Raw genomic sequence first — 27,778 nt, 5'->3', positions numbered from 1 at the left:
TATTTCCAAATTATGCTTTTAACGAACTATGCAATAGTTTTTTAATGAAAAAAATCTCTTAAGCGTTTCTTGAAACAATATTTCTGAGAAATCATTTTGTTCTTAAGTATAAAGTTTAAAATAATTGTGTTTGTGAATTAACAGCAAAAATGGTCTCCTCCATGCGTCAAGTACTCATTCTCGTCACCATCATTGCACTACTCGCCTGCATCGTATCGGCCAATAACTCTCGACCACCCAGAAATAATGATATCAGTAACATGGCCGATGCTTTGAAATATTTACAAGATTTGGATACTTATTATGGTGATAGGGCTAGAGTTAGGTAAGTCCATAAATATAATAAATTTTTGCTTTTAGGATTACTTTTAAATTACATTATTAACAATTGTAATTAAAGTAATTGAATAAGTAATAATTACAAATAATTGACTTCAGTTACAATTACAAGTAATTGTAATTAAAAAAATAATTAATTACAATTACTTTTAATATAATTAAAAATGTTACTATGTTATCTAAAAAACAAATTCTATAAACAGATTCGGCAAACGTGCTTCCTTGATCCAATTATTGAGAAATCATTTAAACAATGAAGCTGAAATGGTAAATATTAACTCTCTATCAAATATATTTAACAAATTTATAATAAAAACTATATTATTGCTAGAATCATCCCGCTGAATTAGCTGCTGCTGAAGAACCCTTCTAAATTCGGTATAACTTTTCCGGAATAGTTAAACTAGAACAAAAGCCAATCACCAATAATTTCACTAACATATCGCTATTTAACCTGAATGAAAACTACAATCTCTATTATATGTATATAATGATAAATATGAACAAACAAAAAAAAAAAAATAACAAAAAAATAAACTAAATATTTTAGTATTTTTTATCATTTAGTTAATTTTTTGTAAATTATTTACCATAATTTTTTTGGAGCAACCAAGTTATTGTAATGTAATGTGTATACAAATACTTAATAAATATGTATGAATATTATTGTTAAATATAATAAAAAATACACAATTTTATTTATGTTATGATTATTTATTTTTTTGTAATTGTAATAATTAAATAAAAATATATAACAATGTTGTAAGTCAACATAATAAAAAAATGTATAAACTAATTTTTATTCACCGCACTTTAAGGGTTTTTTCTAACTTATATTTAAATTTTATTAACAGGAAGTTAATAAAAAAAATTTAACTTAAAAACTTAAATTGAACACAGCTTTGCCAAAGTAGGAAATGGTTAAAAAATAATATATTAGTATTTCTTATTTAATCTTTAAAATACAGATTTTTATAAAAATATTACAAATTTCAGCATTAGAAAAGTACTTTAGTTGTGGTAAATAAAAGTTTAGCAGTTTAGAAAATATGCGCTATAATAAGATACGAAATTGTAGTCAATACTAAAATTCGAACAAGAATTTTTTGTTTAATTTTCGGTATTCTTTAAAGAAAGCTGTTCTTTAAAGAAAAAAAATAAGTAGAATTTTCTACATGAAAGAGCTGAAAACGAGCTCATCGTATTGCATCTGAAGTAGTCTTGTCCTATTATTAATCATTTGACGACCGAGAGCCGATGAAATTATCTTGTAAGATTATATGCCCTAGCTAGACTCTAGGCATATAATCTATTTTGGAACCCAAAGTATTAATCTTCCGGGATTGCATTTTGTAGCTTGTTTTAGCTCGTAAGTCATAAGAAAAAAGCATTTATTTACTCAATTAGTCAATTAGTCTTATAGAACAGTTTTATAGGATAGTAAATATTAAAGGACACAGACCTTTGAAGAGCACGGATAGACTATGCATACCTTTACTCATGTACATTTACTCATTTACAGAATTTACAAGTAAATGAGTAAATGTACTTGATGATCGGTCGAATTATAAATCAGGCATCGGTAGAGAATGACAAAGTTTATGTACGCTCATGAGAAAGTTGTCTACCGGTAATGGTTTTGTTTATAAAAATAATTCCGAAAGAATTGCTTTAAACTAATAAAAAATAATCGAAAATAATAAAAATTAATCAGCAAATAATCCGACTACTTTCAAGGATTACTTCTGATTCATTTCAATTATTTCCATAAAATTAATCGAAAATAATCCTTGAAAGTAGTCGGTTTATTTTTTGATTACTTTTAATTCTCTAGGACTATTTTCCAGTAATATCAAATACTTTTGAATTCTTTGTAATAGTTAGCAATTATTAATCAGAGATTAACGATTTATTTTGCAAAATAATCGCAATCGAAATTTAAAACCAATTTTTTTACTTACCCGGTAAGCAGGTATGTAATATTGAGGCAAATTATATGTACTTACTTTCTAGGTGAATAACTACTTATTTTTGATCGACGTGGTTCAAAAAATTACTGGTTATAAATAATGGTACCCGACCTTTCAGGATTTAAACATTTCTTTTCTGTCTTTATTAGTCATTTCATTGTTTGGAATAGGTTTTGCCAATTTTTTGTGAAAAAAAAAACTACTAATATCCACTAGGGATAGATCCTCTAACTTCTTGTTTGTTAGACAGATGCTTTTGACAATTTGTTACAAATCCTATCTGAGTACAAGAGACGCAAAACAATTTTCAATAATTTGGAGATATACATATGAATGGATAATCTTTTCTAAATCTGGCAACTTAGTAAATATCATATACATATGTATTTTGCTAACGTACCCAATTCACGATGTACTGTTACTGTTTATTTCTATTAAAAAAAAAACATCTGTTGGCAATTAAATAAATATACATATGTATATATTTTAAAACATTTAAAAAAGTCTGTAAACAATAACGCCAAATAAAATCTAACGTCAAACTTTAAATACCAAAAGAAATTCCTTAATTAAAAAAAGTTAAAATTAAAATTAAGTAAACTCAACTGATCAAAGTTCACATTGAAATGGGGGTATTGATAACATTTTCAATTACAATTAAATTTCAAGTAATTATAATTGAAGCTTAACCAATTACAATTACTTTTAATTGTATGTAATGAATTGCTTTATGTAATCATTACCACCTAAGCCTGATACATAAACCCGATTTATTTCTTAAATTGTATCCGATATCTTTATCTGTATCTTATAAACTACAAAAACAATTTTGTACTATTCTCTTGTTTTATGAAGAGAATTAATTTCATATTTATAAATATCTACTCAGTACAAAAATACAAAAAATGTGCTTAAATTTAAAACAAATCGTAAACTAATGAGATTTTTATAAAAATTCCATTACCTACTTATTATATAGGCAGCATAAATGTTAACAAGGAACACACTAAAAATTAAAGATTTAAAAAATATTTTCAATATAGCAAAAGTTTAATGTTTCCAATATAACAAAACTTACCTAGTATTAAACCATAGAAAACACCAAATGTTATACTACAGTAGCTTTCCAATAAACTGCCAATAATATTACTGCCTATAACACTGCCCGAGCGACCCAACATTAGACAAATACACACAGCTTTGCCCCTAAAAAAATCAATATAACCAATACTTTCTACTATTTACTGACTGCAAACAATTTAACCAACCTTAAATGTGTGGGCACCAAATCCACCACTGCTCCACTTAATATCGATATACATAAACCGGGTAACACCAAAAACAATATAAAACACACGACAATGGCTATGGGTTCCAAAAGCCAATGTAATGCTATACCACAAATTGCCGAAATAGTTAAGAGACCCATTATGGTTACTTTACGTCCCAGAGGATTAATTATCATTCCCAATATAACGTAGGCTCCTATGTAGGCTACACCAAAAGTTATGGAATCTATATAACTTTTAGTATTGATAGTATCGTCACAGATCTGTAAAAAGGGGGGCGAAATCTGATTTGTACTTAATTTCGTAAATATATGGTTATTTTAAAAATCTACCTTTTCTGTTTCATTTTGATTTTGCTGATCGATAAAAGCATCAATTACTTGACATATAGTCATTTTATTTTCATCTGTATAGCTGCCTAAACGATTTTGTATTTCTGGATACCATAGACCCATACCGGAATTGCTGAAAAAGTATTTATAAATAGTAATTCAGAAAATTATTGAACGCAATGTTTTTTGCTAAGTTTTTTTAGTTAGTTAGTTTGAAAGGAGTATGTACGTTATATCAATTCCGATTTAATACATCTAGGCCTCCACCGGGCCAGTTGTCGTGCCCTTACCTAATTTTTTTTATAAACTTACCAGAAAAATACTCCGCACATGATAGTACACGATATAAGGAAATTCGTAACATGAGGCTTCTTAAACAAAGGCTTCGTTTCCCGCCACATTTGTTTCAAAACTTGAGATCTAAAAAAAATCACTATTAGTAAATCCTCATAAAAGTTTAATTTCACTTCAATTTACGGTGATTTCGAGGTAAGCAATATCTTATCGCCTTCCGTTGCTGTTTCATCCAACAATTTGAAAACCTTAAAATCTTGCAAACATTTGCCAGTATTTCTTTTAGCAATCCAATTGACCGCCTCATAAGATTCATCATATTTACCCATAGACATTAAAATCTTGGGACTGTCGGGTAAAGTAGATAATATTAGAACCGCTATAAAACCCGGTAACAAGTAAAAAATGGTCAACAAACGCCAAGGGCGAAAAACGAAGGAATCTGTTATTTCAAAAGACCAATTCATAGACAAAACAAGCCAGGCCACCGCGGGAACATAGGTCATGGACAAACTCACAAACATGCTGGCATAATTAATAACAACTGGTCTATGGCGTGCTATAAAGAATTCTCCTAAGAAGGCATAGGTCGTGGAGGAGGCACCAGCAATACTGCAATTAAAGAATGTGATTAGATTATACAAATGTACTAGATACCTTTTAATATACTTACAATATTCCCACCACAAATCTTAGAAAGACATACAACCAGAAGTTTGCTATAAATATCGATATGAATGACACCAGATTGCCCATTAAAGTAGTGTACATTAAAATCGGTTTCCGGCCATACGTATCACAGAGATAACCCCAAAAGTATGAAGAGCATAAAATACCTGTGAGAATGCGAAAATTAAAATATGTATCTTTTATAAATTAAATTGTTTACAATTCTTAATGAGCGCAATTAAAAACTTAAGTCAATGTACTTCGAGTGCTCCAAGCCAACATACACGTGCCGTTTTAATTACTATCTGGTATTATGAATGAAAATAGTTAGATAAGCATACGAGTAGTAGGTACTTAACAAAGATATGTTTGCTTCCATGTAATTACTATTATTATTTTAGTTAATAGTTTTATAAGTTGTGTGTTGTTGTTTTAGTTAAACTTAAAAATTTACAAGCTTGAATAGGTCTATTAATTCTTTGAACCAAAGATCAGTATTTTATAAGAGATTTGAATTTAATTATTAATAAAATTCTTGTTTATTACAATTTTCAATCTAAACCCTTGAAAACCCACAAGTAATTCATATTAGACTGCCTTAAAAAATGTAAAATTATATTGACTATAGATTAGACTATAAACTAGACTATAGACTAGTCTATAGACTATAGAATAGACTATCACTAGACTATAGAATAGAATATGACTAGACTATAGAATAGACTATGAGTAGACTATAGACTATGACTAGGCTATGACTAGACTATGACTAGACTACTATAGACTAGACTATAGACTAGACTATAGACTAGACTATAGACTAGACTATAGACTAGACTATAGACTAGACTACAGACTAGACTATAGACTAGACTATAGACTAGACTATAGACTAGACTATAGACTAGACTATAGACTAGACTATAGACTAGACTATAGACTAGACTATAGACTAGACTATAGACTAGACTATAGACTAGACTATAGACTAGACTATAGACTAGACTATAGACTAGACTATAGACTAGACTATAGACTAGACTATAGACTAGACTATAGACTAGACTATAGACTAGACTATAGACTAGACTATAGACTAGACTATAGACTAGACTATAGACTAGACTATAGACTAGACTATAGACTACAGACTAGACTACAGACTAGACTATAGACTAGACTATAGACTAGACTATACACTAGACTATAGACTAGACTATAGACTAGACTATAGACTAGACTATAGACTAGACTATAGACTAGACTATAGACTAGACTATAGACTAGACTATAGACTAGACTATAGACTAGACTATAGACTAGACTATAGACTAGACTATAGACTAGACTATAGACCAGTATATAGTTTAGTCTATAGACTAGATTACAGACTAGTCTAAACACTAAACAATAGCCTAAGCTGGTTTAAGTATTGAGATTTCCTTATGGGTACGAGTTTTTACCGCATGTTAAATAAATTGACGTAATAATAATTGAAGATTATTATCACTTAATTCTTGTTATGTTTAAGCAAATAACTAAAACAAAAAAGCTTTGGATAAAAACAATAACGCTTGTATTTATAAAAAAATCTTATTTTGCTTTTAATGCACTCAATAGTTAAAGCACACTTTAGCCTTAAAAACCATTAATAAAATTGTGATATTCATAAACAAATAATAAATGTATATTAACTATTGTGCTGATTTATGTTTAAGTTGGCAGCACTGTACAATATGGCTGTCATTTTATGTGTTAGTGTTGCGTACAATTAGGATAAAATATTCGTTGATTCGGTTTTCTTTATTTCATATTTTTGTTTATAATAGATTTTTGACAATAAAAACAAACTTTTAAGAAAAATAAATATATATATGGCTTTAATAAATGTCTATTTAGTTCAGATGTATAAATATAACATATAATTTCTAATTATTATTAAAAGTATCCGAATAACGGATATTTTGCGACAAAATATACATCACTATGACACATTTTCTTATTTTTACTTATTTTCCTTGTAATTTGTGATAAATTTTTGCAAATATTGATAAATTTCTTTGATATTTGACTAATTTTAATGCCGGCGAATATATTTTGCATTAGTATAACACTAATCAATATAATTTACATGGTTAATTACTTTATGGCATTATATTTAACCAACAAACTTTGAAAAAGCCAAATCAAATGATTTTGTCCATCATTTGGTTGACAGACGCGCATTTCCAAATTGCCTAAAAATAGTGCTGGACAATTGGAATATTGTCAAATATTCATGCATTAATCCAATAATGCCTAGATTTGAGTTTTTTCCTCAAAATATAATCGTTTAAAAATTTTCTGGGATTTTATTTACAAATTTGTAAACGTTAAAATTAGAATTTTTAAATTTTTTATTTTAAAAGAAACCATAATTAGTTTTCGCAATCAACCTAAAATTACCGGAAAAATCTTTATCTGAGAAAAAAATTGTTAAAAATCAACTTATTGTTGGCTTAAAGAAGGGTCGAGCCTACAATAAAATTCTTCTAATTGTCAATGGTTTATTGAAGGTGTTTTAAGCTATTTCACGTTTATAAATACGATTTTCCTGAATTTTGCCTAAAATTGTTTAATAAACCAAAAAAAAGTTTTTATAAATACAGCCGTAAATATTTAAAAATATTATAAACCTAAGCTCCCATAAACGTTACCACCTTTTACGACACTTTAATATTAAATAAACTATTTTAATAATTCAAATATTTGTTTTGATTATAAAATTGCTCTCGTGACAAGATAAATAAAAAAGCCAGAAATAATAAACAAATAAGTAAAGTTTAACAACCAATAAAGTGATTATTTTTGTCAGTCTAAATGTTCTTAATTATGTGGTAAAAACGTTAAAGAAAATTAAAATACTTTTATGACTTCTTTCTAATGTGTTAAAAATTAGAACTTTATTATATATCAGTAAAGTTCAATGTCAATAAGATCATATTCTAAGAGCGGGTTTTTGAGATGATAATCAAATGCCAATTAATAATCAGATTAGTTAATCTAAAAATAAATTAAATCTTACGTTAATCCTCTTTGATGTTTTTGAGTACAAGATTAAACTTCGCAGTGTTGCCATACAAAACAACAGAAAACTTCACTGTTTGTTATCAAAACAATGCATATTTTATAAAAAGAAGAAGACAATTGTAAATTTAATATGAAAATTAATGAAAACTTAAATTAAAAACAAAAAAATGTATTTTGAAGTGTCTATAATTTATACTAATAAAAAAATAGAACATTTTAATGTTTATATTTATAAAAATTGTATTAATTTTTTTGCTCAGCTGTTTACACTTTTGCATTTCGTGCTTAAGATTAAACCACCTCTATTGGGCGCTTAAACTTGCAAACAAAATTAACTAATTGAGTACTCAAAAACATCTTTCGAGGATTAATTTTAATTTAATCGCTAATCTTTCACCTAAAGATTGGCCCTAAACATATTTAAAGTTATTTTATATAGTTAAAAATAGTTTTTGAAAGTATATATTTTCTTCAATGCTATTGTTATTTATTGACTTGGAAAATAATTAAAAAAATATATAATAAAACAATTAATTGTTTAAATTGGGTATGTTTATCAGTAGCTCTCACTACTTCTATTCATATACGTAAGTACTTTAGCATTGAGAACGTATCTTTATTTTAAAATTACAAAATCTTACTCTCAGATATTTTGTGTGAATAAAATTTATTAATTTGCATTAATACCTATACTAATTAATTTTAAATAATATTCTGGTTTTTGTTACTTTATAATTTATGTTTTATATTTTATTTCGCAGTTCAATGATTTTTTTTGACGGATTTACGTATTTTGTTATTTGTTAAAATAAATAATTTATTAAATATATTATTTGTTTTAATGCAAGTAGCAAGTAACACTTGATAAAACAGATTTTCTGTAATTATCATTATATGTACTGGGTATCCTTGTCTTTAGTGTTAAATAATTATTAGATCAATATTCTAATTAAACATATTAAAACATGTTCATTTAATTATCAGCAAAGTTCAATGTCAGGGAGAACACAGTCTAAACATGTAATGATAGAATATTTTTAAAAAGTACCATTTGTTTAATGTTATTGCAATTTTTTATTTACCTCGAAATTTAATTTACCAAATTATGTGTTACAAAAAGTTGGGGATTTTTATCTGTTGCTCTCAATGTATTTGTCAATCATGTAAGTTTTCATTTCAATATTTTTTAAGATATGAGAAAAAATAAGTATAATTAACTAATTTGAGTTTGGTACTTTTTTTAATTTTGCTTTAGTTTAAATTAAATTTAGTTTGGGGATTTTTTATGTTTATTAAACAAAAACTATCAGAAAATGCATGTATAAATAATAGACGGACTCATTCTATATACATATTTCTTATTTTCCCCAAAATTTATTTTGCTTCATGATAATTTTCAAAATATTTCGAGTCAAACAAAACACTTCTTTTCTTGCAAAATACTCCTTTTCTTGTAAAAAGGTCGACACTAAAACAAAAATATTTTATAAAATAAATAGTACTATGACATTTGAATGTAAATTTTGAGAAGGGTAACTTAAACAATACTTTTTGTAAGTCGGTCTAATGTATTTATAAAAATGAAGAAAATCTTGTTTATTTCACAAAAGCCTGCTATATATTTTTTAATTACTTCTAATTGCGTTTCTAATACAATTTTAATATGTATTACTGTTCTATAGTTTGATTTTGCTACTGCGCTAATTTCAAATAATTAAAAACATTACACCCTAGATCAAAAGTTTAGTGCTAGAAATCGAATCAATGGGTTCGTGATAGAGTAAAATTTATACCTAATAAGATAATGTTAAAAATAATAAAGCATTTAATTTGATTTTTTTCCTTAATTCCGGCGTTTGTGCTGCTCCTACACCCACCTTAGAGTACACCAATCGTCTAAGAATCACTTTCTGAGTCGAAAATTTGGAATTTGGGTCAAAAAAAAGAGTATGTGCCAAATTACATTAAATTATCTTGAAAATTGCGACCTGTGGTATGCGCAAAAGCTTCACATGGACACACAGACATATGGACATGTAGCTAAATCGACTCAGAAAGTGATTCTGAGCCGATGGGTACACTTTAACCTATATTTTTGGATGTTGCAAACATCACACATACATCAGTACAAACGCATAATATAAACCTTTAGTTATTGGCAAGTTGTAATAATGGACCTAGGAGTATTTTTAATTTTTATATTTTTTCTTGATTTCTATTTTTACATAGAAATCATATATATCATTTCCATCAAAATCGGAAATATCTTCTTGTGAACCACTCTACTAGACCTACTGCACGGTACTTACTGGGATAAACCCCGTAAACGAAAATCGAAAAACAAGTTTAGGACTCTATTCATGATCATTATTAAATATTTTCCTTTCACCTTACTCACCTATAAAAGCAGCAGCACTCATGATTGCCTTATCCATGGAAGACGAATCAAAATCACATTGTGAAGCAATGGTAATAATACTCATGCCCATTGTCTCATTAATAACCATCATTAAAAGAAGACCACAGGTTAAAAGCACAATCCATTGAGTTTTACCAAAACCAATAAGATCTAAGACATCTTCATAAAGAAACTTTTTTTCCGTTTCTAAACAACCATTTCCATTACTTTGTGTGGAAAGACGCGGTGCGTTCACTACCGATTTTTGCACTTGAGATTCATTGGTATTAATATCTTTATTAATAGAAGACATTTTTTCTTTTTTAAAATTTTTTTGTCACACAAATTTTTTTTCAAAATAACTGATCTAGGTTAATATTTACTAATTTCTTAACATTTGCCACAAATTTTTATTTTTATGATTTAATTCGTATTTTATTAACGTTTCTTTTCTAAACGAACTTTGCCAACTTGCGATACATTTCAAACTGATCAAGCGTTTGATTTTCAAGTTAAATGAAAGCATCTACTAGTAAGAATCTATCTACCTACAACAACCGTTGTTTTGATCAGTAACGTCAACGACAAAAGTCTTTAATCGTTTACGATTATCATTTATTATTTCCATTTGCAAAGTTTTCAAGTGTTTGTTTCGCTGGTTGTAGCAGCACGCTCTGTGAATTACCAATTTTTATCAACCAACTACTAAACATATAGTCAAAGTTATAATAAAGATAAATTTGAAATGAAAATATTTTCTTTTAATCATCAACTTGCAACTGTCATTTCAATAACAAAATAAAAAATATTAAATAAATATTTTATAATATTTTATTTTGTTTATCGGGGGTGTTGAATTGGTAGATATACTAATTGTTTAAAAAAAAGTGGTTGTCTGTTTACAGATAACAAAGTAAATATAGAATTGAGCACAAATTGAAAATTATTTATTGAGGAAGATGTTGTTGGATGTTGATCGAAGTAAAATTGTAGCAGAGTAGTTACTCATTTAAGTGCGTAGTTCAATTATGACGGTTATAGTAAATTTTGTTGAATATTATTTATAATATTAGTTTTAGGTTTTATTATAAATAACAATTATTTACTTGTTTTCAGTTGCCCTGTAATTACCAGATTATAAAGTTATATTTCTTTACAGTTGAGAGTTATTAAATAACATGACTATCATTTCATGTGTAACACTTCGAAATATTATTCGTATATCCTATAAAATATACATTTTCTAGGTCCTTATGACGAGTACATAAACTTCCTTTCATATGTAAGTTGTCACTGACAAGACTATGACTAGACTATGACTAGACTATGACTAGACTAGACTATGACTAGACTATGACTAGACTATGACTAGACTATGACTAGACTATGACTAGACTATGACTAGACTATGACTAGACTATGACTAGACTATGACTAGACTATGACTAGACTATGACTAGACTATGACTAGACTATGACTAGACTATGACTAGACTATGACTAGACTATGACTAGACTATGACTAGACTATGACTAGACTATGACTAGACTATGACTAGACTATGACTATGACTAGACTATGACTAGACTATGACTAGACTATGACTATGACTAGACTATGACTAGACTATGACTAGACTATGACTAGACTATGACTAGACTATGACTAGACTATGACTAGACTATGACTAGACTATGACTAGACTATGACTAGACTATGACTAGACTATGACTAGACTATGACTAGACTATGACTAGACTATGACTAGACTATGACTAGACTATGACTAGACTATGACTAGACTATGACTAGACTATGACTAGACTATGACTAGACTATGACTAGACTATGACTAGACTATGACTAGACTATGACTAGACTATGACTAGACTATGACTAGACTATGACTAGACTATGACTAGACTATGACTAGACTATGACTAGACTATGACTAGACTATGACTAGACTATGACTAGACTATGACTAGACTATGACTAGACTATGACTAGACTATGACTAGACTATGACTAGACTATGACTAGACTATGACTAGACTATGACTAGACTATGACTAGACTATGACTAGACTATGACTAGACTATGACTAGACTATGACTAGACTATGACTAGACTATGACTAGACTATGACTAGACTATGACTAGACTATGACTAGACTATGACTAAACTATGACTAGACTATGACTAGACTATGACTAGACTATGACTAGACTATGACTAGACTATGACTAGACTATGACTAGACTATGACTAGACTATGACTAGACTATGACTAGACTATGACTAGACTATGACTAGACTATGACTAGACTATGACTAGACTATGACTAGACTATGACTAGACTATGACTAGACTATGATTAGAAGTTTTAACCGGAATTAGCGAATGATAGTGTATTTTATATAAAATCAAAGATTCAAAATATACTTTTGCTAAATTTCGCTTCATCTCTGTTCAAATGTTCATTCACAAATCTATATATAACTCAGTTAATTGTCACTTTGTTGTCATGATAACTCCTCTTTTAACCCACATTTTCAAATGTCAATATAATAACGGATGTTTTTGTTATTTGAAATCATAAAAAACAGTTGTTATTTTCATAAATTTATTCATTAACTAACTTGGTAACACTAACACTGTATTACAATAAAAAAATACTTTTCAAAAATTTAGGTTATTTTTTAAAGAACTGCAATATTATGAGCTATATTTACAATTTTATTCATATTGGTCTAGGAGAAAACTACACCCGCTGATCCGATGAGAAACTTAAAATCTGCTGTAGCTCCATAAATAAGGGTCCAACTAAGAACGTAGTAGAAATCTGTGATCACTCATATTTTCCACCATAAATCTACTTTTATATGAAAAACCGTAAAGCTACCGTAGAACCTTACCTACATAACGCTCCAGGGAAAATCTTTAGTCACTCGTACTTCCCACCAAAAATATATTTTTGTATGAAAAACTTCAATTTGGCTGTAGATTCATAAATAACGCACCAATTGAGAAAATAGAAAATAGAGAATATCTCTGATCACTTTTCCCATAAAAATCCATTTATTTACAAATAAAAAACTAAAACTCGGCCGTAGATCCTTAAATAATACTCCAATTTAGAATATACATAGCAAAAATATGTATGTAATCACTAATATTTCCTGCCAAAAATTGATTTTTATATAAGATCGACTGTAAATCTTTAAATTATGCTTCAATTGAGTGAATAGCGAACATTTTTTATTACTTATACCTATTTCCCACAAAAATAGATTTTTATAGAAAAGACAGAAAATCTGTGATCACTCATATACCGGGTTTTATATTAGAAATTTACTCTAATTGAGATAATAGTAAAACTCTGTAATCTCTCGTATTTCACACAAAAACAATCGATTTGAAGACTTTCCTTAATAATGCTCCAATTTAGAAATAGTGATATTTCCCCCATTGTAATTTAATCATGGTGATTGAAAATACATTAGTAATTTATTATAAGGTGATATTGATGAGTAGGAAGTCTTCAGTTTTTTTTTATTCTTATTTTGTTGCCAAGTGTTATATTTTGCTGCAATTATTACAATTTTAACTGTTGCTTGCCTGTTTAAATTTAAGAAAACGGAAAGTTTCATTTGTTTACGTTTTAAATCAACAACAAGTAATGTATTATAAAAAATATAAAAATAAATATTCATATTACAATAAAGTTAAATCTTACAAAACAAATAAACAGCTTTGTTTATTTTTGCTTCTTTTTTACAATTAAAAAAGTTCCCACTGTGAAAAACATTAGAAAATCAATTGAAATTAGGAACAATTTGAATGAATGTGAATACTAATTACGTTTTAATTTAAATTATTTTAATTTAAGAATTAAAATTACAGTTAAAATTATTACTTAAGCTATGTATAAACGGTTAGATCTTACAACGTTGGCAGTAAAATGTGCGGAAAATGTCTAACGACAGGGTCAACTTACAAATTTTGTCTTGCAACATTGTCAGTAATGCTTTTTCTGAAAACGTTGCAAAAGAAAAATTGTAAGTTCACACGATTGTTAGCCATTTTCTGCACATTTTACTGTCAACGTTGTAAGATCTGACAACCGTGTATCACAGCTTTTACAATTTCGATAGTGCTTTGACACTTGCATGTTTTGGATCAAAATGATCTGAATGGAATTACTTCCTCTTTATTCGTTCATCGAAATTCAATGAATTTGAGCAATCCCACTAGATTTACATTATAAATAAAATTCAAAAGTAATTTAGGAACTACTGGGAAAATTTCTCCTGAATCAAATTGCAAAAAATTCTTAAAACTGGTTCCTAAGAACTATTTACGAGTTTTTTAACATCCAAGAATCTAATTGTTATTCAAGAATCTTGTTTTGATATTTGGTAACTAATAATTACAATTGTTGCTTTTCATTTTTACTATCTTTTATTATTCATTATCAACAAAAAACAACTTAAATCAGTTGTATATTTTCCACCTCCTTAATTAAATCCATGTGTTTAAATTCATCTGGTCTATTGGTGAAGGTATCCAAAAGTTTTTGTTTACCCTCATCATTTTTGCAATAAAACATTTGCAATTCATTGGCCAGACATTGAGCCTCTTGGGCAGTCAATACCTTGGAGTCATATTCGCCGCGCATTAAAATAATACCCTTATCTTGCATTTCAGTGTAATGTACTATTGTCAAACATTCAGGAGCATTTTCGGCATGGACCTAGAACAAAAAATACAAGATAATTATATAGGTAACTACACCTCCGAAATAGTTTCACTCATATACCTGATAGGCCAATAAAGGTGTGAAATGAACAGTGTTACTGGCAAATTGCAACATTATAAACTCAAAACCTTCACTTCTTGGCAAAGGCAACAAAAAGATAGGATGCTTTTTGGCTCTTTCCATTAAACTATTAAATTGTTGAACAGTCAAAGTAGCAGCCAAAACATCTTTTGTTTTGTGATATTCAAACCATATTTTGGAGATTTCTTCGGCGGTTTTATCTTGAACCAAATCAATTTTCATGATATCACTTAGTTTTTTGTGGGGAATTTCAGCCTCAACTTGTGCTTTGGGAGCCTTGGGATTCAACAATTCGGAGTAAGATCTGTAAATTTTAATCGTTTAATAAAAGTGTATTTTTTTAATTAAACACCGCCTACCTGGATTGTGATTTGCCTTCTTTAATGGGGTTGGCTACCTTATCTACTCTTTCGAGAAATTCCTCGGGAGAGGTTTGTTGTAACTTGGCTATTTTGTCAGCATACTTATCAAAGTAGGGATTTTTCTCCTTGATCTTATCCAAAGCTTCTTCCGCACGTCTTTGAGCTGACATTGTTATAGTTCTGACAATAGTTTTATTCAAGCCCAACAATCTTAATGGAATTCGAGTACAAGCCATTCCCTCACAGAAAAATAAACAGCCGGAGGTTTTTCCCAAAAGAGGGTTTTAATAATTTGTTCTATGTAAACGTCAAATTACACAACACATGCAAATCTGATTGGGACACTCAAACGGGATCAGCTGTTTAATGTTTATTGTGACAAAATATGGCCGAGATTACATTAGACGAACAGTAGAAGTAAAAATTTGAGTTTTAGAAAAAATTGTTTAAATTAAAATTAAACATTTTTATTTTTAAAATTAAAATTTGTCATCGGTATGTTCTCAAGTAATTTTTTTGTTTTAGGGCAGTGTCACACGTTCAATATATTTGCTGTATTGTCATATGTATTGAACGTGTAGCATGTGATATTGACGGATCATGTTCTTTTTTTTTAAAGTGTCATTGATTTTACTCTCGCACCGAACGAGTAAAAATTTGCAAAATTACAAAAATTTTTTCGGATTTTTTATTATATCTTACTCATGGACCGATTTTACTAGTTTTAAATAGCATAATTCTTAAAGGCCCACGAATACGATTTTTCTTATGAACTTAGTATTACCTATTAAATTATATGTAATTTTTTCTTAAATTAGTCATAAATATATTGTACATATTGAAAATGTTCAGTTAAGATATAAAACATAAATTTCAAATTAGTTATAGTTAGTTTGAAAGGAGGATGTATATAAATCAAATCCGAAGAAATACACCTAGAACTATCGGGCCTGTTGTGCGCTCCTTAACCAGTGCCTCAGGTGGGAATCGAACCCACACCACCTCCGGTCTACCAGACTAGAACACTAACCACTAACCTACCGGAGGTCAAATTAGTTATAAACAAATTATAAATGGTGTCCGCCCTAGAGAAAACTAAGATTTTCGTATATTTGGCAATAATGATATGTCATAAAATTGTCGTCGCACTTTGTATTGTTTGAAGGCCGAAAAACTTAGCCGTCGTTGAAATTTAAATACCAACGCTGACGAAAACATTTCTTAGTAATTTTGTTAAATTGTTAAAAATTTTACACTTAAAATCTTTATAATTTTAAATTTGTATCCGATGATGGAAAAATCTGTATTATTCTTAATTTTTTAATCTACCAATTTACATGCCATCTTTGACCCGCAAAAAGAAGCTATAAAACCAGCGCTTACATTATAGAATTTTTCACCGCCGCCAAAAAATCTGTTCAACATTGGTATCTGATGGTGACACACGAGATCTCCAATATTAAAAAGTGATTTTTTGGAGCAAAAAATTAAACATTTGTTACAAGTTTTGCAAATTTCCTTAAAACTTGAGTATTAATTAACAAATAAACCATGTCATCCAGTGAAGGAACAAATAAACCCGAACAAATCAATTTAGCCAACTTAAGTTTGGAACAATTGGTACAAATTAGACAAGAATTTGAACAGGTGAGTGTTGTGGCGAAACATTTATTCCATTGAATGACTAAAAAATATGAATTAAAAATGTCATAAATCTTTTAGGAAATCAGTGGAATCCAAGAGTCTTTACAAACTTTGTACAATTGTAAAGCTAAATATGCTAGTTCCAAGGAAGCTTTAGAATCATTTCAACCCGATTGGAATAATCGTCAAATTCTTGTACCCTTGACCAGCAGTATGTATGTACCCGGCCGCATTAAGGATTTGGACAACTTTGTTATTGATGTTGGTACTGGCTACTATGTTGAGAAGGTAAATAATTAATATTTTGTGTAGGTTTTATTTAAATTTACTTAATTTGAAGAGTTTCACTTAAATTGCTTTGGTTTATTGCCAAAATTCTAGTTGGATTTTTTCGAGTTATTAAGAAAACTGCAAATTGTATTGATATTTTTGGAGCCGGAAGGTTTCTGATCAAATTTTTGAAGAGTTTTATATATATTCGAATTTTGATTTTTTTGTTAAGCATAGTCACTCAATTTCGAAAAGGATTTTGTTTGATTAATTTTAAGATTATGTTCATCTGTATTAAAATCTTCGGTAGTTTGTTAAATTTCTCGCTAGAATAAAGATACGACAATTGCAAAATATAAACAAATATATTCGGATCGCAACCTGAAGTGTAAACAACACAAATTTATTTTTCCCGTTGAATTTTCATCTCTCTATTCACAATAACCAATGAAGCAGGATCCCCTTCCCCGAATGAATAGTTTTGTAGTTATTCTAGGATTTGTTAGTTATTCTATGATAATGATTGGCATATTACGAATTTTAATACAAGTTGTTATTTTCTGATTAATTCCAACAAAAAGTTTAGGTGTTGTTTTTAAATAACGATCGAGTAGTATGAGCGTAAATTTTACTTGTACTTTGTTATTGTAACAAAAACTTGTTATTGTAAACAAAATTTGGCACAAACTGCTCTCACGTTATTTAAAAACAAAACATTAGTTAGATTACTGCTCAAACACTTCAAATGCTTACTAATCTAAATTAATTTTTTAACTTTTAAATATTAATTTAATAAAATCTCTATTTTCCTTTCTATAGAATCTTGAAGGCTCTAAAGATTATTTCAAACGTCGCGTTGAGTATGTCCAAGAACAAATTGAAAAAATCGAAAAGATTCAAATTCAAAAGAGTCGCTTTTTGAATGCTGTGATAGGAGTGATTGAAATGAAACAAATGGCTGCCGTTAAACAAATGCAACAGCAACAACAAACAGCTTAAATTTAAAAATACACAACAACAACAGAAACACTGGACTCTAAATTTTCATTCATAAAACCAACAAACAACATGTTCAATACACTTTTAAAAGAGTTTTAGTCGCAAACTTAAAACAAAATAAAAAAACACTTAAGAAAAAGCCTACAAAACAAAAAGAGTTTATTATTTATAAATTTATTTGTTTCATTTTCTACTAACAACAATTAAGCACAACATTACTAATTTTAACTTATAATTTGATTTAGTTAAATAAGTTCTTTATTCTTTAAGTTTTTCTATTGTGGCATTTAAAAGTTTAATCTTTTGCTCGTAGATTTCTTTAAATTCTCTATGAATTTTTGTTTGAATTTCGTGTTCAGATTTAAGTTTATCGTAAACACTCTTTGATATGGCCAATTTCTTTTCGGTGATAAGACATTTATCTTTTTCAGCTTTTATCCACAAATGAGATTTATCCAATCGGGTTTGCATATGTTCACATTCAGCTGTTTTTAAATTTAACATATCTTTGGTTACCTGCACCACATCTTTCATGGCTTCTACTTGATCCTTTAAAGTGGCAATTTGTTGTTCTTGCTGTTTATTGACTTTAGTTTTTTCGAAGAGCAGAGTTTTGGCTTTTAGCAATAATTCCTCTTGATCTTGCTTGGTTTTTGGTGCATCTACACCACCCAGCATAACGGATTGCTTTAACGATTGCTCCAATTGATTAACTTTTTTCTTAAGTTTTTCATTTTCACTTAGAGATTCCTGGAATGATTGAATAAATTTTGGATTTTTTTTATATTTTTTGAGAAAAACTAACCTCCAAATCTTTACGCAAAGCTCCTATACGTTTACGCGATTCTTCTACCAATTGTTGTTTTTCACTTTCCAATGTGAATACCATATCCAATAATTCATTATTATTATTAAGATTTTCTTGAGGATTTTCCACAATTTCCTGTGGCTCATTATTGTTAATGTCTCCTACAGATTGAGCGTTATTTTCTGCCATTTTTAATGGTGTTTTAATAGTTTTTCTTCTAACTGAAATGTGCTTTTTTTTATAAAATTTCTTTAGATTTTCTTTTTTTCTAATATCGTGTGTATTGAATGAAGATTTTTCTCTTTTGACTTTCTTCACGTAGTTTCGGTTGCATGTTCTATTTTTAGGCGCATTTTTTATGTGTATATTTTTTTTTGAAAATTCATTTCATTCGTTTTTCTTTGTATTTTCATCACAATATTTTTGGTTTTGGGTGAAGGGTGGGTGGGGCTATAAATTTTACTTGAAAAACAATTTATAAACATAAATCTTTTCGGAATTTTGTTTTGCTTAGTTTTTTGGAGGAAAGTGTATTGTTAATGAAGAAACAAAGAAAGAAAGTGCAATTAAACAAAATTCAAAATTGTTTCGATTTTTTTTTAACTACACAGAAGTGGAATTAATAACAAATACAAATGTTGCGTTTATTAATTGTTCATTTTGTATGATTTAATTTTTTACAGTAATTAAAAGATTTTATAAAATATGTTAGTTTTTTAGTTAGGTCAAAATGAACTGAATTTTGAGATGTTTTTTACAAATTTAGAAAATTCGAAGTTCAAAAAACTTTTAATTTTATTTTAAGGTCTTTTCAGAATATTTTTGAACTTACACATTTTTTATATTTTCAAATCATTTACATTTTCATAATATCATTATAAAATTTATAATTTAAGTCGTATTAAAATAATAATGGTACAGAAATGATCTCGATTATTTCTAAAATATTTGCTTAAGTTTAAATAATATTGCCATATTTTTTATTTTTGTCCCGTTTTAAATACCAAAAAAAATTTCGATATTTTCAAAAGTTCTGATCCGATGAAAAATTTACACAATATAGAGATGAGTATGTAGATTTCAAAAATCTACATCTTCTCTTAGAGAGAACTATAAAACCAGACCTTAATACATAAAAGCTTATTATCATTTGTATCAAATTTAAGCAGAAACATACAGAATATTCAGATCTTGAACGTATAAAAATAGTTAAAATTTCTTCGCCAATGATAAATAATAGTAAGTAACACTGGCCGACAAATTTTTAGCCCAGAGACCAAAGTATGCTTTTGTAAAGGATTGAGCAGCGCTGAACACGAATCTGGCCTCAGAATTGTGTTTTTCAAACTTCAGGACACGATATCTCAAATAGGCGTATTTAAATTTGTTTCATGAACTTTATTTTCATTTATGAACATCAGTTTGTTTGTTGCCTCAGCATCGCAAACTAATCATTAGATGCACTACAGTGATGCATTTCCGAACATACCACGTCCATTTTTTGTAAAATAGTAATAACACAAGCCGACTTGTGTTGCTCAAGCCTTTGTAAAGGATTGAGCAGCGTTGAATTCGAATTTGGCCTCAAAATTGTGTTTTTCCAAACTTCAAGACACCATATCTCAAATTAAAATTTTGTCTGCCTGTGTAATTAAAATCAATCTTCTATGCAATACAATCAAACTGCTGAACTGTTTTACATAATACATATATGCCAAGAAATTTGAGGATATTTGGAATAGAAATCAATTATTTAGCCCAATAAAACCCCAAAATTTTTTGTATGTTTTAAAAAAGCGGGTTTTATTTTGAGTTGTTTATCTAAAAAAACCATATCTGCTTCAACTTGTTGCCTTTAAACACCAGGTTGGAGGATATCAGTATTTTGTTGTTGTTTTTTTTTTTATTATTTTAAGAAATATGTGTGTGTTAATACAATTTGTAGAATTTTATAATTAAATTAAAAAGGGGAAAACGAAATTAGGAAAAAATAACGTTTTTTTAATGAAATAAAAAAATGGGATTTGTTTTTTTAAACAATTAAATTGTTAATTTTAAGGTGTATTTTTTGTTTGTTTAATGATTTAAATGCTTAAAAGAGAAAAAGAAAATAATAAGACAATTAAACGAAGATGATGTTTAACTAAACTTAATAAGAAAGTGTGTTAAATAATGAAGTTTAAAGTTCGCCTGCAGCACAAGCATCACCGTAAGTTTTGCCTTGTTTCTCTTCAGGATTCAATTTGATCATATCGTCAATACGCAAAATGGTAATGGCGGCTTCTGTGGCGAATTTTAAGGACTTAATCTTAGACATGGCGGGTTCCAAAACACCAGCTTTCTTATTGTCGCGCACAACACCTTCGATCAAATCCAAACCGGTCCACTTCAATGCGGCATGTTCGGCTTTAGTTTGGCTGGAATTGTGGTAGGCACGCAATTTAGCAACCAAATCGGTAGCATCTTTAGCGGCATTAACAGCCAACGTCTTGGGAATAACCAAAAGAGATTTGGCAAATTCAGCAATGGCCAATTGTTCGCGGGAGCTCTGTAAAAGTTTAAGTGAAGTATATGTTAGAATTATTTTGAATATTTGTGAGAATTTATCGAACTCACCAAAGAAGTAGCAAAGTTTTCTAAGTAAATGGACAAAGCAGCTTCAACGCAGCCACCGCCAGCTACAACTTTCTTGCTTTCCAAAACACGCTTAACAACGCACAAGGAATCATGAATAGATCTTTCCATTTCATCACAGTAGAAATCGTTGGGACCACGCAAGATGATAGAGGCAGCAGCTCTAAAATTTATAAATAATAATTAATAAATTACTTACATTTTTAACAATTGCATAAATAATCTACCTGGCTTTAGTACCCTTGATAAGAATCAATTCATCATCACATATACGCTCCTGGGCAACTTCAGCAGCTTCACCAACCATGGAGGCATCGAAACTCTCATCACCTTCCATGTTGGTAAGGGAGGTAAGGAAAGCAGCACCAGTAGCCTTAGCAATAATCTTCAAATCAGCTTTCTTAACACGTCTAACAGCCATTGCGCCAGCTTCAACGAAGTACTTCATGCACAAATCATCTACACCGCCGGAGCACAAGACAACATTGACACCGGTAGCCAAAATCTTATTGATGCGTTCCTTGGTAATATCCAATTCTCGAGCACGGATGCCTTCCAACTTATCGGGATCGTTGATCAAAACTTGAACACCCATTTTCATTTTGGTCTTTTGTAAGGAGAAGTCCAAACAGGCGATTTTAGCATTAACAATCTTTTTGGGCATTTGTTGGGAAGCAATGGTGCAGTTCAAGGCATAGCCGGGGATCAAAAGAGATTCACGGGCAGATTTGCCATGAGCCTTCAAAACATTGACGGCTTTAATGGAATAAGCGGCATTACCCTTGGGGTCAGTGATCTGTAATAGGATATTAAGTTAGCAACAATACTTTTTTAATAACAAAAGTTAATTACTGTACCTTGACAGCTTGAGCAGCATCGACAACCATGGCTGAGAAGAAATCAGCATCAGCACCAATAATTTTGGAGCTCATGGAAGTTTTGGCAATATTTATCAAAGAATCACGACCCAATTCATCTACGGGAGCTGTCAAATGTTCAGAAATGTATTTGCAAGCTTCCTTGCAAGCCAAACGGTAGCCAGAAATGATAGAGGTGGGATGAATCTTTTGTTTAACCAACTCATCAGCATTCTAAATTTAAAATAAAAAAAAATGGTATAAGTGAAAACTAGTTTTCTTAAACAATTATCAACGATTATACCTTAAGTAATTCCGCAGCCAAAATGACAACAGAAGTGGTACCATCACCAACTTCATCATCCTGTAATTGAGCCAGCTCAACCAAGACCCTAAAATAAGTTTTATTAATAACAGTAATAAATTTCATTCAATTTCTTTAATTACTTAGCAGCGGGGTGTTCAACTTCCAATAATCTCAAGATGGTGGCACCATCATTGGTTACGGTAACATCACCAATATCATCTACCAACATTTTGTCCAAACCGACTGGACCCAAAGAGCTCTTAACAATGTTGGCAATGGAACTGGCAGCCATAACTAAACAAAAGAAATAACAAATGAAAAAATTATGTTGAACATACATATTTATTCCATAATGACGTCACTCTATAAACAAGCATAATGACAGACGGACTCCCACCTAGGAAGCTAACAAAGAATTTGCAACATAACCTCAAATAAATTGGCAGTTAAAGAAATGTTTGCAGTATTTTGTTAAATTAAAATCTTACTGCATAAAACAAATTTTATCTAATTGAAATTATATAGCTTTATTTGACATATTTTTACACATGTGTTTCTTTAGAAAAGTAAAATTTTTAAGCCATGCCGGCTGCACCTTTTCATTTAAGTTTTCATATTTCATTCACAAACCCACAAGCATCTGTTCTTTTTCTGTTGAAAAACTCACCATTTTGTGTACGCACGGGTTGACCCGACTGACGGGTACCGGCTATGGATAAAGGACTTGCCATTGTAGACATGATTGCTTAATTTATTTAAGTGTTTTTTAGTGGAAACTTATTAAAAATCGAGTTAATTGAAAATTTTCTTCAGCTGCAAAAGACCAAACCGCCTGACTCACAATTGTTAATACTCTTCTGGAATAAAATGTGTTGACAGAGACCTGCGCCGGTTCGTCTTAAAACAACTAATACTAGCCGTCTTATAAATTTCAAAGACGACGCCGGCAAAAAATTTTCAATTTAAAATGGCATCTATGTCTATTAACTATAATGTTGATTGTTTTTTGCTGATACATAAATTAAGAAATAATAGTTCAAACGAATTTAGCGATAAGAACGAATCAAATTCTGGATGGATAAATTTACTGAATTTTACAATACAAAAATAATTTCTTTCAATTATATGGAATCTGTGGTGAATAAAATTTTTTTCACCGCACTTCGGAAACACACCACACTTGCTTTCGAAACTCACAACATACGGATCATATTTTTAATATAGTATATAAAAACTTTTTTTTTTTGAAACATTTTTTTATCACAAAACAAAATATTTTTTCGGTTGGAAAAAATGAAGAAGCCAGCGCGAGCAGCATTTTTCAACGCTGTCGTTTCGCTAACGATTTGGAAAATCCAGTTTTTTCGCTTTTATTTCAAACATATCAGTAAATAAACCATTATTATTATGACGAAAATCCGGCAACACCTATCCACGCACCGAAACACCACGTTATAGCAGTGGAGTCACGAACCAACAAAATTCGTTTTGGTTTTGTTGGTATAAAAACAATATGTATATGCAGTGTTGCCAGAAAAATTTTGACTCATGTCCCCAATCTTTTGCTTGTTGTCCCCAAAAAATCCCCATTTTTAAATTGAATTCCCTATAATTTTCCCCAAAATTTGTTCATGAAAAACTCTTAATTCCGTCCGATACAAATATTTTCCATTGATAGGAAATGTTTGATTTTTAAAAAGAAAAATTTCGGAATTTGATTTCAAATAGGCCCCCGGAATACAGTTAAAACAGCCATGCATATATTAATACAACAGCTATCGTAATCATGATGAAATTTTCAGAGGTTCTCTCTGATTTTTGCTCATATCTCCGTTATTTATGGACGGATTTTGATGAATTTCAACAGTCGCACAGACGGACATGGCAAAGATAACATTTAACAAAAATGATTTGTTCTAGGAAATTAATTAAAAGACCTATTCCGAAAAACTTCCTGATGTTTATATCAATATGGATAATTTTTAAAAATTTTGAACAAAAAATGCAATTTCGAATATACGTTCTTTGCATTAAATTCTCCAAAATTCTCAAATTTGTTGCGTTTTATCGTAGTCCAAAATTTATTTACATGTATTTTTGAAGAATGAAGTTTAATATCGCATATTTCCTCCGATTTTATTATTCTTGGTTTTAAATTAATGGTTACGTTTCTAGTTTGGAAATTTAAAAAAAAAATTGTATTGTTACACCGTGATACAATTTCACATTTTTTATTGGAATAGAGGTCATTTAAAGTGAAAAGTACTTCAAAGTTTTAAGGATATACAAATTTAATAAAATATATTTACTAAATAGTTTTAGTCCGTATGGGTATCAAATGAAAGAGGACAATCTCCGGAAATCAAATATATTTTTTGTTTTTATTTTTCAGGAAGAAAAATTTTAATTAATATCCTTTAAAAATGTTATCCTTCATAATAATAAATATAGGTTAAAATTTGTTTCTATAGCTTTATTATTTAAGCCGTAAAAAAAATAATAATTACTCTAATATGCAAAAAATATTTTCTTGATAAATAAGGACATAACTATGAGTAAAATATTGGACATTACTTTTTGGACTGGAACAAAACCAAATACGACTGAAAGTAGAGATCGTATACAGAAAAACTATATAATTAGTTTTCTGATCATTTTTCCTTTTTGAAGGACTATCAAGGATATATTTTTTTTTAAATTTATTCAAATATTTATATTTTTGTGTTTATGGCCGTCACATTAAGTAGGACGTCTCTGAAAATAGCAATATCATTTTAAAATGTTAGCCTTCCATATAAAGGATGAAATTATAAAATTGATAGTATTTATACCCTACACCACAATAGTGGGGAGGGTATTATGCGTTTGTGCTGATGTTTGTAACGCACAAAAATATTGGTCCTATACCCACCTTAAAGTATACCGATCGACTCAGAATCACTTTCTGAGTCGATTAAGCCATCTCCGTCCGTCCGCCTGTCCGGCTGGCTGGTTGTCCATGTAAACCTTGTGCGCAAGTTACAGGACGCAATTTTTAAGATAATTGGATGAAATTTGGCACACACGCCTTTTTTTGGCCCAAGTACGAAATTGAAAATGGTTAAAATCGGTCCATTATTTCACCTAGCCACCATACAACAGAACCCCCCGAAAAGGGCTTCTGAGCTTATAATTATGTTAAATATATATTGATGTATATTGATCAAAAGCGGCACAACTAAGTTTTATCCATGTCTTGATGACCTTGCCAAATTTCATAGAGATCGGGCCCCATTTGACCCTAGTTCCCATACAAAGTCTCCTTCAGAAAATGACTTCAATGCCCAAAATTGACTTATAAACACAAATATCGCGATGAAATTCAGCACAAATAAATATTAAATAAATATTATATAAATATAAATACATTCACAAAACTTTATCGGGTTTGGTCCATATTTGCCCCTAGCCCCCCCATATAAAGCCTCTTTCAGAAAATTAGTTTTTCATCCATAAATTGCTTAAATGTATCGGAACAAGGTAATATTGAATATAAATGCTTTCTTAATAAAAAAATAAATCACATTTAATATTCATAACTGGTGTAGGGTATCATATGGTCGGTCACGCCCGACTATACTTTCTTACTTGTTTTTATATATTAATATTATTTTTTTCGTCCTGATAAACATAAATAAAAACAATATAAAATATGTATTGGAAAATTATTAGAAATTTGAAGGAATAATATATTTAAAGGACATAATTTATAATCTTTCAACTTTCAAAATGAAAACAATATATTTTTAATTTCCAGAGATCCTCCTCTTTAATTTGATGCCCATATTGATATAAGGATAAAAATATTTAATTAAATGTTTATATCATCAACAATCTCTGCTTTCACGAGTATTTGGTTTTGTTCAAGTCCAAAAAGTAATGTTCAGTATTTTACTAAAACAGATTTCCTTATTTATCAAAAAATTCTTTTTTTAATATTAAAGTAATAATATATATTTTTAGCGACTTAAGTAATAATGCTATAGGAACAATATTTAAGTACGTGGTAAAGAATGGTTTCAATATATATTTTTTGGAGAAAAATATATTGAAAATTTTCAAGGATATAAAGGATGAATTTTTAAAAGACATTATTTACACTATTTTGTCCTGAAAAGTAAAAACGGATTTTTTCTGTTTTACTACTGTCGGTTTTTTCTAAATGTTGATTTCGAATATCGAATAAAACGGTTTCGAATACTTTTATTTGCTATTTGAATACATAGGGGACACTTACGTCAAATTTTGAAGTAAATAATAATACTGTCCAACAAAATTTGAAGAATGTGAGTTTAGGGACTAGAGTATATTTTTAAAATGGAGCTTTTGTTAAATTTTTTTGTATTTTCCTAATTATTTCACATATTTTATTTGTATTTTAAGCAGCAAAAGTATAATTGATCACCCTATTTGATACCCATATTGACGAAAACTATTTGATAGAAATACTTTTTTTAATACATTTTTATATCCTTAAAATTTCAAGTACTTTAAAAAAGAGAAAAGATCAGAAAATGAAATACTGAAAACACAGTTTTACTTTGTAAAACCACTAGTATCATGTATATATGGTCTCGTTTATGTCCAACTAATGCTGTTGAACGGTGTTATAGGATAACAAATTCAAAAACAATTCTTAACCAAAGATATC

General features: G+C 29.2%; 7 protein-coding genes across 9 annotated transcripts in view; 3 read left to right on the top strand and 4 right to left on the bottom strand.

Moving 5' to 3' along the window:
• LOC119607608 (neuropeptide F) overlaps positions 1-855 on the top strand; it is a 44,886-nt gene extending 44,031 nt beyond the window's left edge. For both annotated transcript variants that reach the window (XM_037961593.1, XM_037961592.1), the window contains 3 exons: positions 145-325; positions 543-606; positions 671-855. In XM_037961593.1, coding sequence (XP_037817521.1) covers positions 150-325; positions 543-606; positions 671-712 — 282 coding nt within the window. In that variant the 5' untranslated portion in view covers positions 145-149 and the 3' untranslated portion in view covers positions 713-855. The remainder of the gene's footprint in view (positions 1-144; positions 326-542; positions 607-670) is intronic.
• The window catches only part of LOC119607600 (octopamine receptor beta-1R), a 196,686-nt gene that overhangs the window by 43,946 nt on the left and 124,962 nt on the right, over positions 1-27,778 (top strand). The window lies entirely within an intron of this gene.
• Positions 3,142-10,953, bottom strand: LOC119607603 (synaptic vesicle glycoprotein 2B). Its single transcript, XM_037961586.1, has 8 exons — positions 10,361-10,953; positions 4,898-5,060; positions 4,408-4,836; positions 4,243-4,350; positions 3,931-4,063; positions 3,578-3,861; positions 3,388-3,515; positions 3,142-3,315 (listed from the first exon to the last, which is right to left on the bottom strand). The coding sequence occupies exons 1-8, from the start codon at positions 10,671-10,673 to the stop codon at positions 3,281-3,283; spliced, it is 1,593 nt and encodes a 530-aa protein (XP_037817514.1). The 5' UTR covers positions 10,674-10,953; the 3' UTR covers positions 3,142-3,280.
• Positions 14,806-15,923, bottom strand: LOC119607605 (ATP synthase mitochondrial F1 complex assembly factor 1). The gene is made up of 3 exons (XM_037961589.1): positions 15,567-15,923; positions 15,187-15,511; positions 14,806-15,120 (listed from the first exon to the last, which is right to left on the bottom strand). Exons 1-3 carry the CDS (start codon positions 15,803-15,805, stop codon positions 14,857-14,859), a joined length of 828 nt encoding a protein of 275 aa, XP_037817517.1. The 5' UTR covers positions 15,806-15,923; the 3' UTR covers positions 14,806-14,856.
• LOC119607607 (probable prefoldin subunit 5) lies at positions 16,958-18,631 on the top strand. Its single transcript, XM_037961591.1, has 3 exons — positions 16,958-17,216; positions 17,292-17,501; positions 18,303-18,631. Exons 1-3 carry the CDS (start codon positions 17,121-17,123, stop codon positions 18,480-18,482), a joined length of 486 nt encoding a protein of 161 aa, XP_037817519.1. The 5' UTR covers positions 16,958-17,120; the 3' UTR covers positions 18,483-18,631.
• Positions 18,625-19,752, bottom strand: LOC119607606 (paramyosin). The gene is made up of 2 exons (XM_037961590.1): positions 19,288-19,752; positions 18,625-19,232 (listed from the first exon to the last, which is right to left on the bottom strand). The coding sequence occupies exons 1-2, from the start codon at positions 19,477-19,479 to the stop codon at positions 18,741-18,743; spliced, it is 684 nt and encodes a 227-aa protein (XP_037817518.1). The 5' UTR covers positions 19,480-19,752; the 3' UTR covers positions 18,625-18,740.
• Positions 21,073-24,003, bottom strand: LOC119607602 (T-complex protein 1 subunit alpha). The gene is made up of 7 exons (XM_037961585.1): positions 23,756-24,003; positions 23,229-23,382; positions 23,086-23,173; positions 22,782-23,015; positions 22,152-22,720; positions 21,907-22,087; positions 21,073-21,838 (listed from the first exon to the last, which is right to left on the bottom strand). The coding sequence occupies exons 1-7, from the start codon at positions 23,826-23,828 to the stop codon at positions 21,470-21,472; spliced, it is 1,668 nt and encodes a 555-aa protein (XP_037817513.1). The 5' UTR covers positions 23,829-24,003; the 3' UTR covers positions 21,073-21,469.

Source organism: Lucilia sericata, unplaced genomic scaffold, assembly GCF_015586225.1.
Source record: "Lucilia sericata isolate MDLA Ls3-8-SP2 unplaced genomic scaffold, ASM1558622v1 Contig000715F_arrow, whole genome shotgun sequence".
Taxonomy (NCBI): domain Eukaryota; kingdom Metazoa; phylum Arthropoda; class Insecta; order Diptera; family Calliphoridae; genus Lucilia; species Lucilia sericata.
Note: the sequence above shows the minus strand (reverse complement) of the source record. Positions and strands in the feature narration are given on the sequence as shown.

Coding starts and splice junctions, on each gene's coding strand:
- LOC119607603 (XM_037961586.1), bottom strand. CDS start 10,673: ATGTCTTCTATTAATAAAGATATTAATACCAATGAATCTCAAGTGCAA. Junction 4,351..4,407: donor TTGCTTACCTCGAAATCACC/GTAAATTGAAGT, acceptor GATTTTTTTTAG/ATCTCAAGTTTTGAAACAAA. Junction 3,516..3,577: donor TTGGTGCCCACACATTTAAG/GTTGGTTAAATT, acceptor TGATTTTTTTAG/GGGCAAAGCTGTGTGTATTT.
- LOC119607605 (XM_037961589.1), bottom strand. CDS start 15,805: ATGGCTTGTACTCGAATTCCATTAAGATTGTTGGGCTTGAATAAAACT. Junction 15,512..15,566: donor GAAGGCAAATCACAATCCAG/GTAGGCGGTGTT, acceptor TAAAATTTACAG/ATCTTACTCCGAATTGTTGA. Junction 15,121..15,186: donor CACCTTTATTGGCCTATCAG/GTATATGAGTGA, acceptor TTTTTGTTCTAG/GTCCATGCCGAAAATGCTCC.
- LOC119607607 (XM_037961591.1), top strand. CDS start 17,121: ATGTCATCCAGTGAAGGAACAAATAAACCCGAACAAATCAATTTAGCC. Junction 17,217..17,291: donor TTAGACAAGAATTTGAACAG/GTGAGTGTTGTG, acceptor TAAATCTTTTAG/GAAATCAGTGGAATCCAAGA. Junction 17,502..18,302: donor CTGGCTACTATGTTGAGAAG/GTAAATAATTAA, acceptor TCCTTTCTATAG/AATCTTGAAGGCTCTAAAGA.
- LOC119607606 (XM_037961590.1), bottom strand. CDS start 19,479: ATGGCAGAAAATAACGCTCAATCTGTAGGAGACATTAACAATAATGAG. Junction 19,233..19,287: donor CTTTGCGTAAAGATTTGGAG/GTTAGTTTTTCT, acceptor CAATCATTCCAG/GAATCTCTAAGTGAAAATGA.
- LOC119607602 (XM_037961585.1), bottom strand. CDS start 23,828: ATGTCTACAATGGCAAGTCCTTTATCCATAGCCGGTACCCGTCAGTCG. Junction 23,174..23,228: donor GTTGAACACCCCGCTGCTAA/GTAATTAAAGAA, acceptor AACTTATTTTAG/GGTCTTGGTTGAGCTGGCTC. Junction 21,839..21,906: donor AAAACTTTGCTACTTCTTTG/GTGAGTTCGATA, acceptor AAACTTTTACAG/AGCTCCCGCGAACAATTGGC.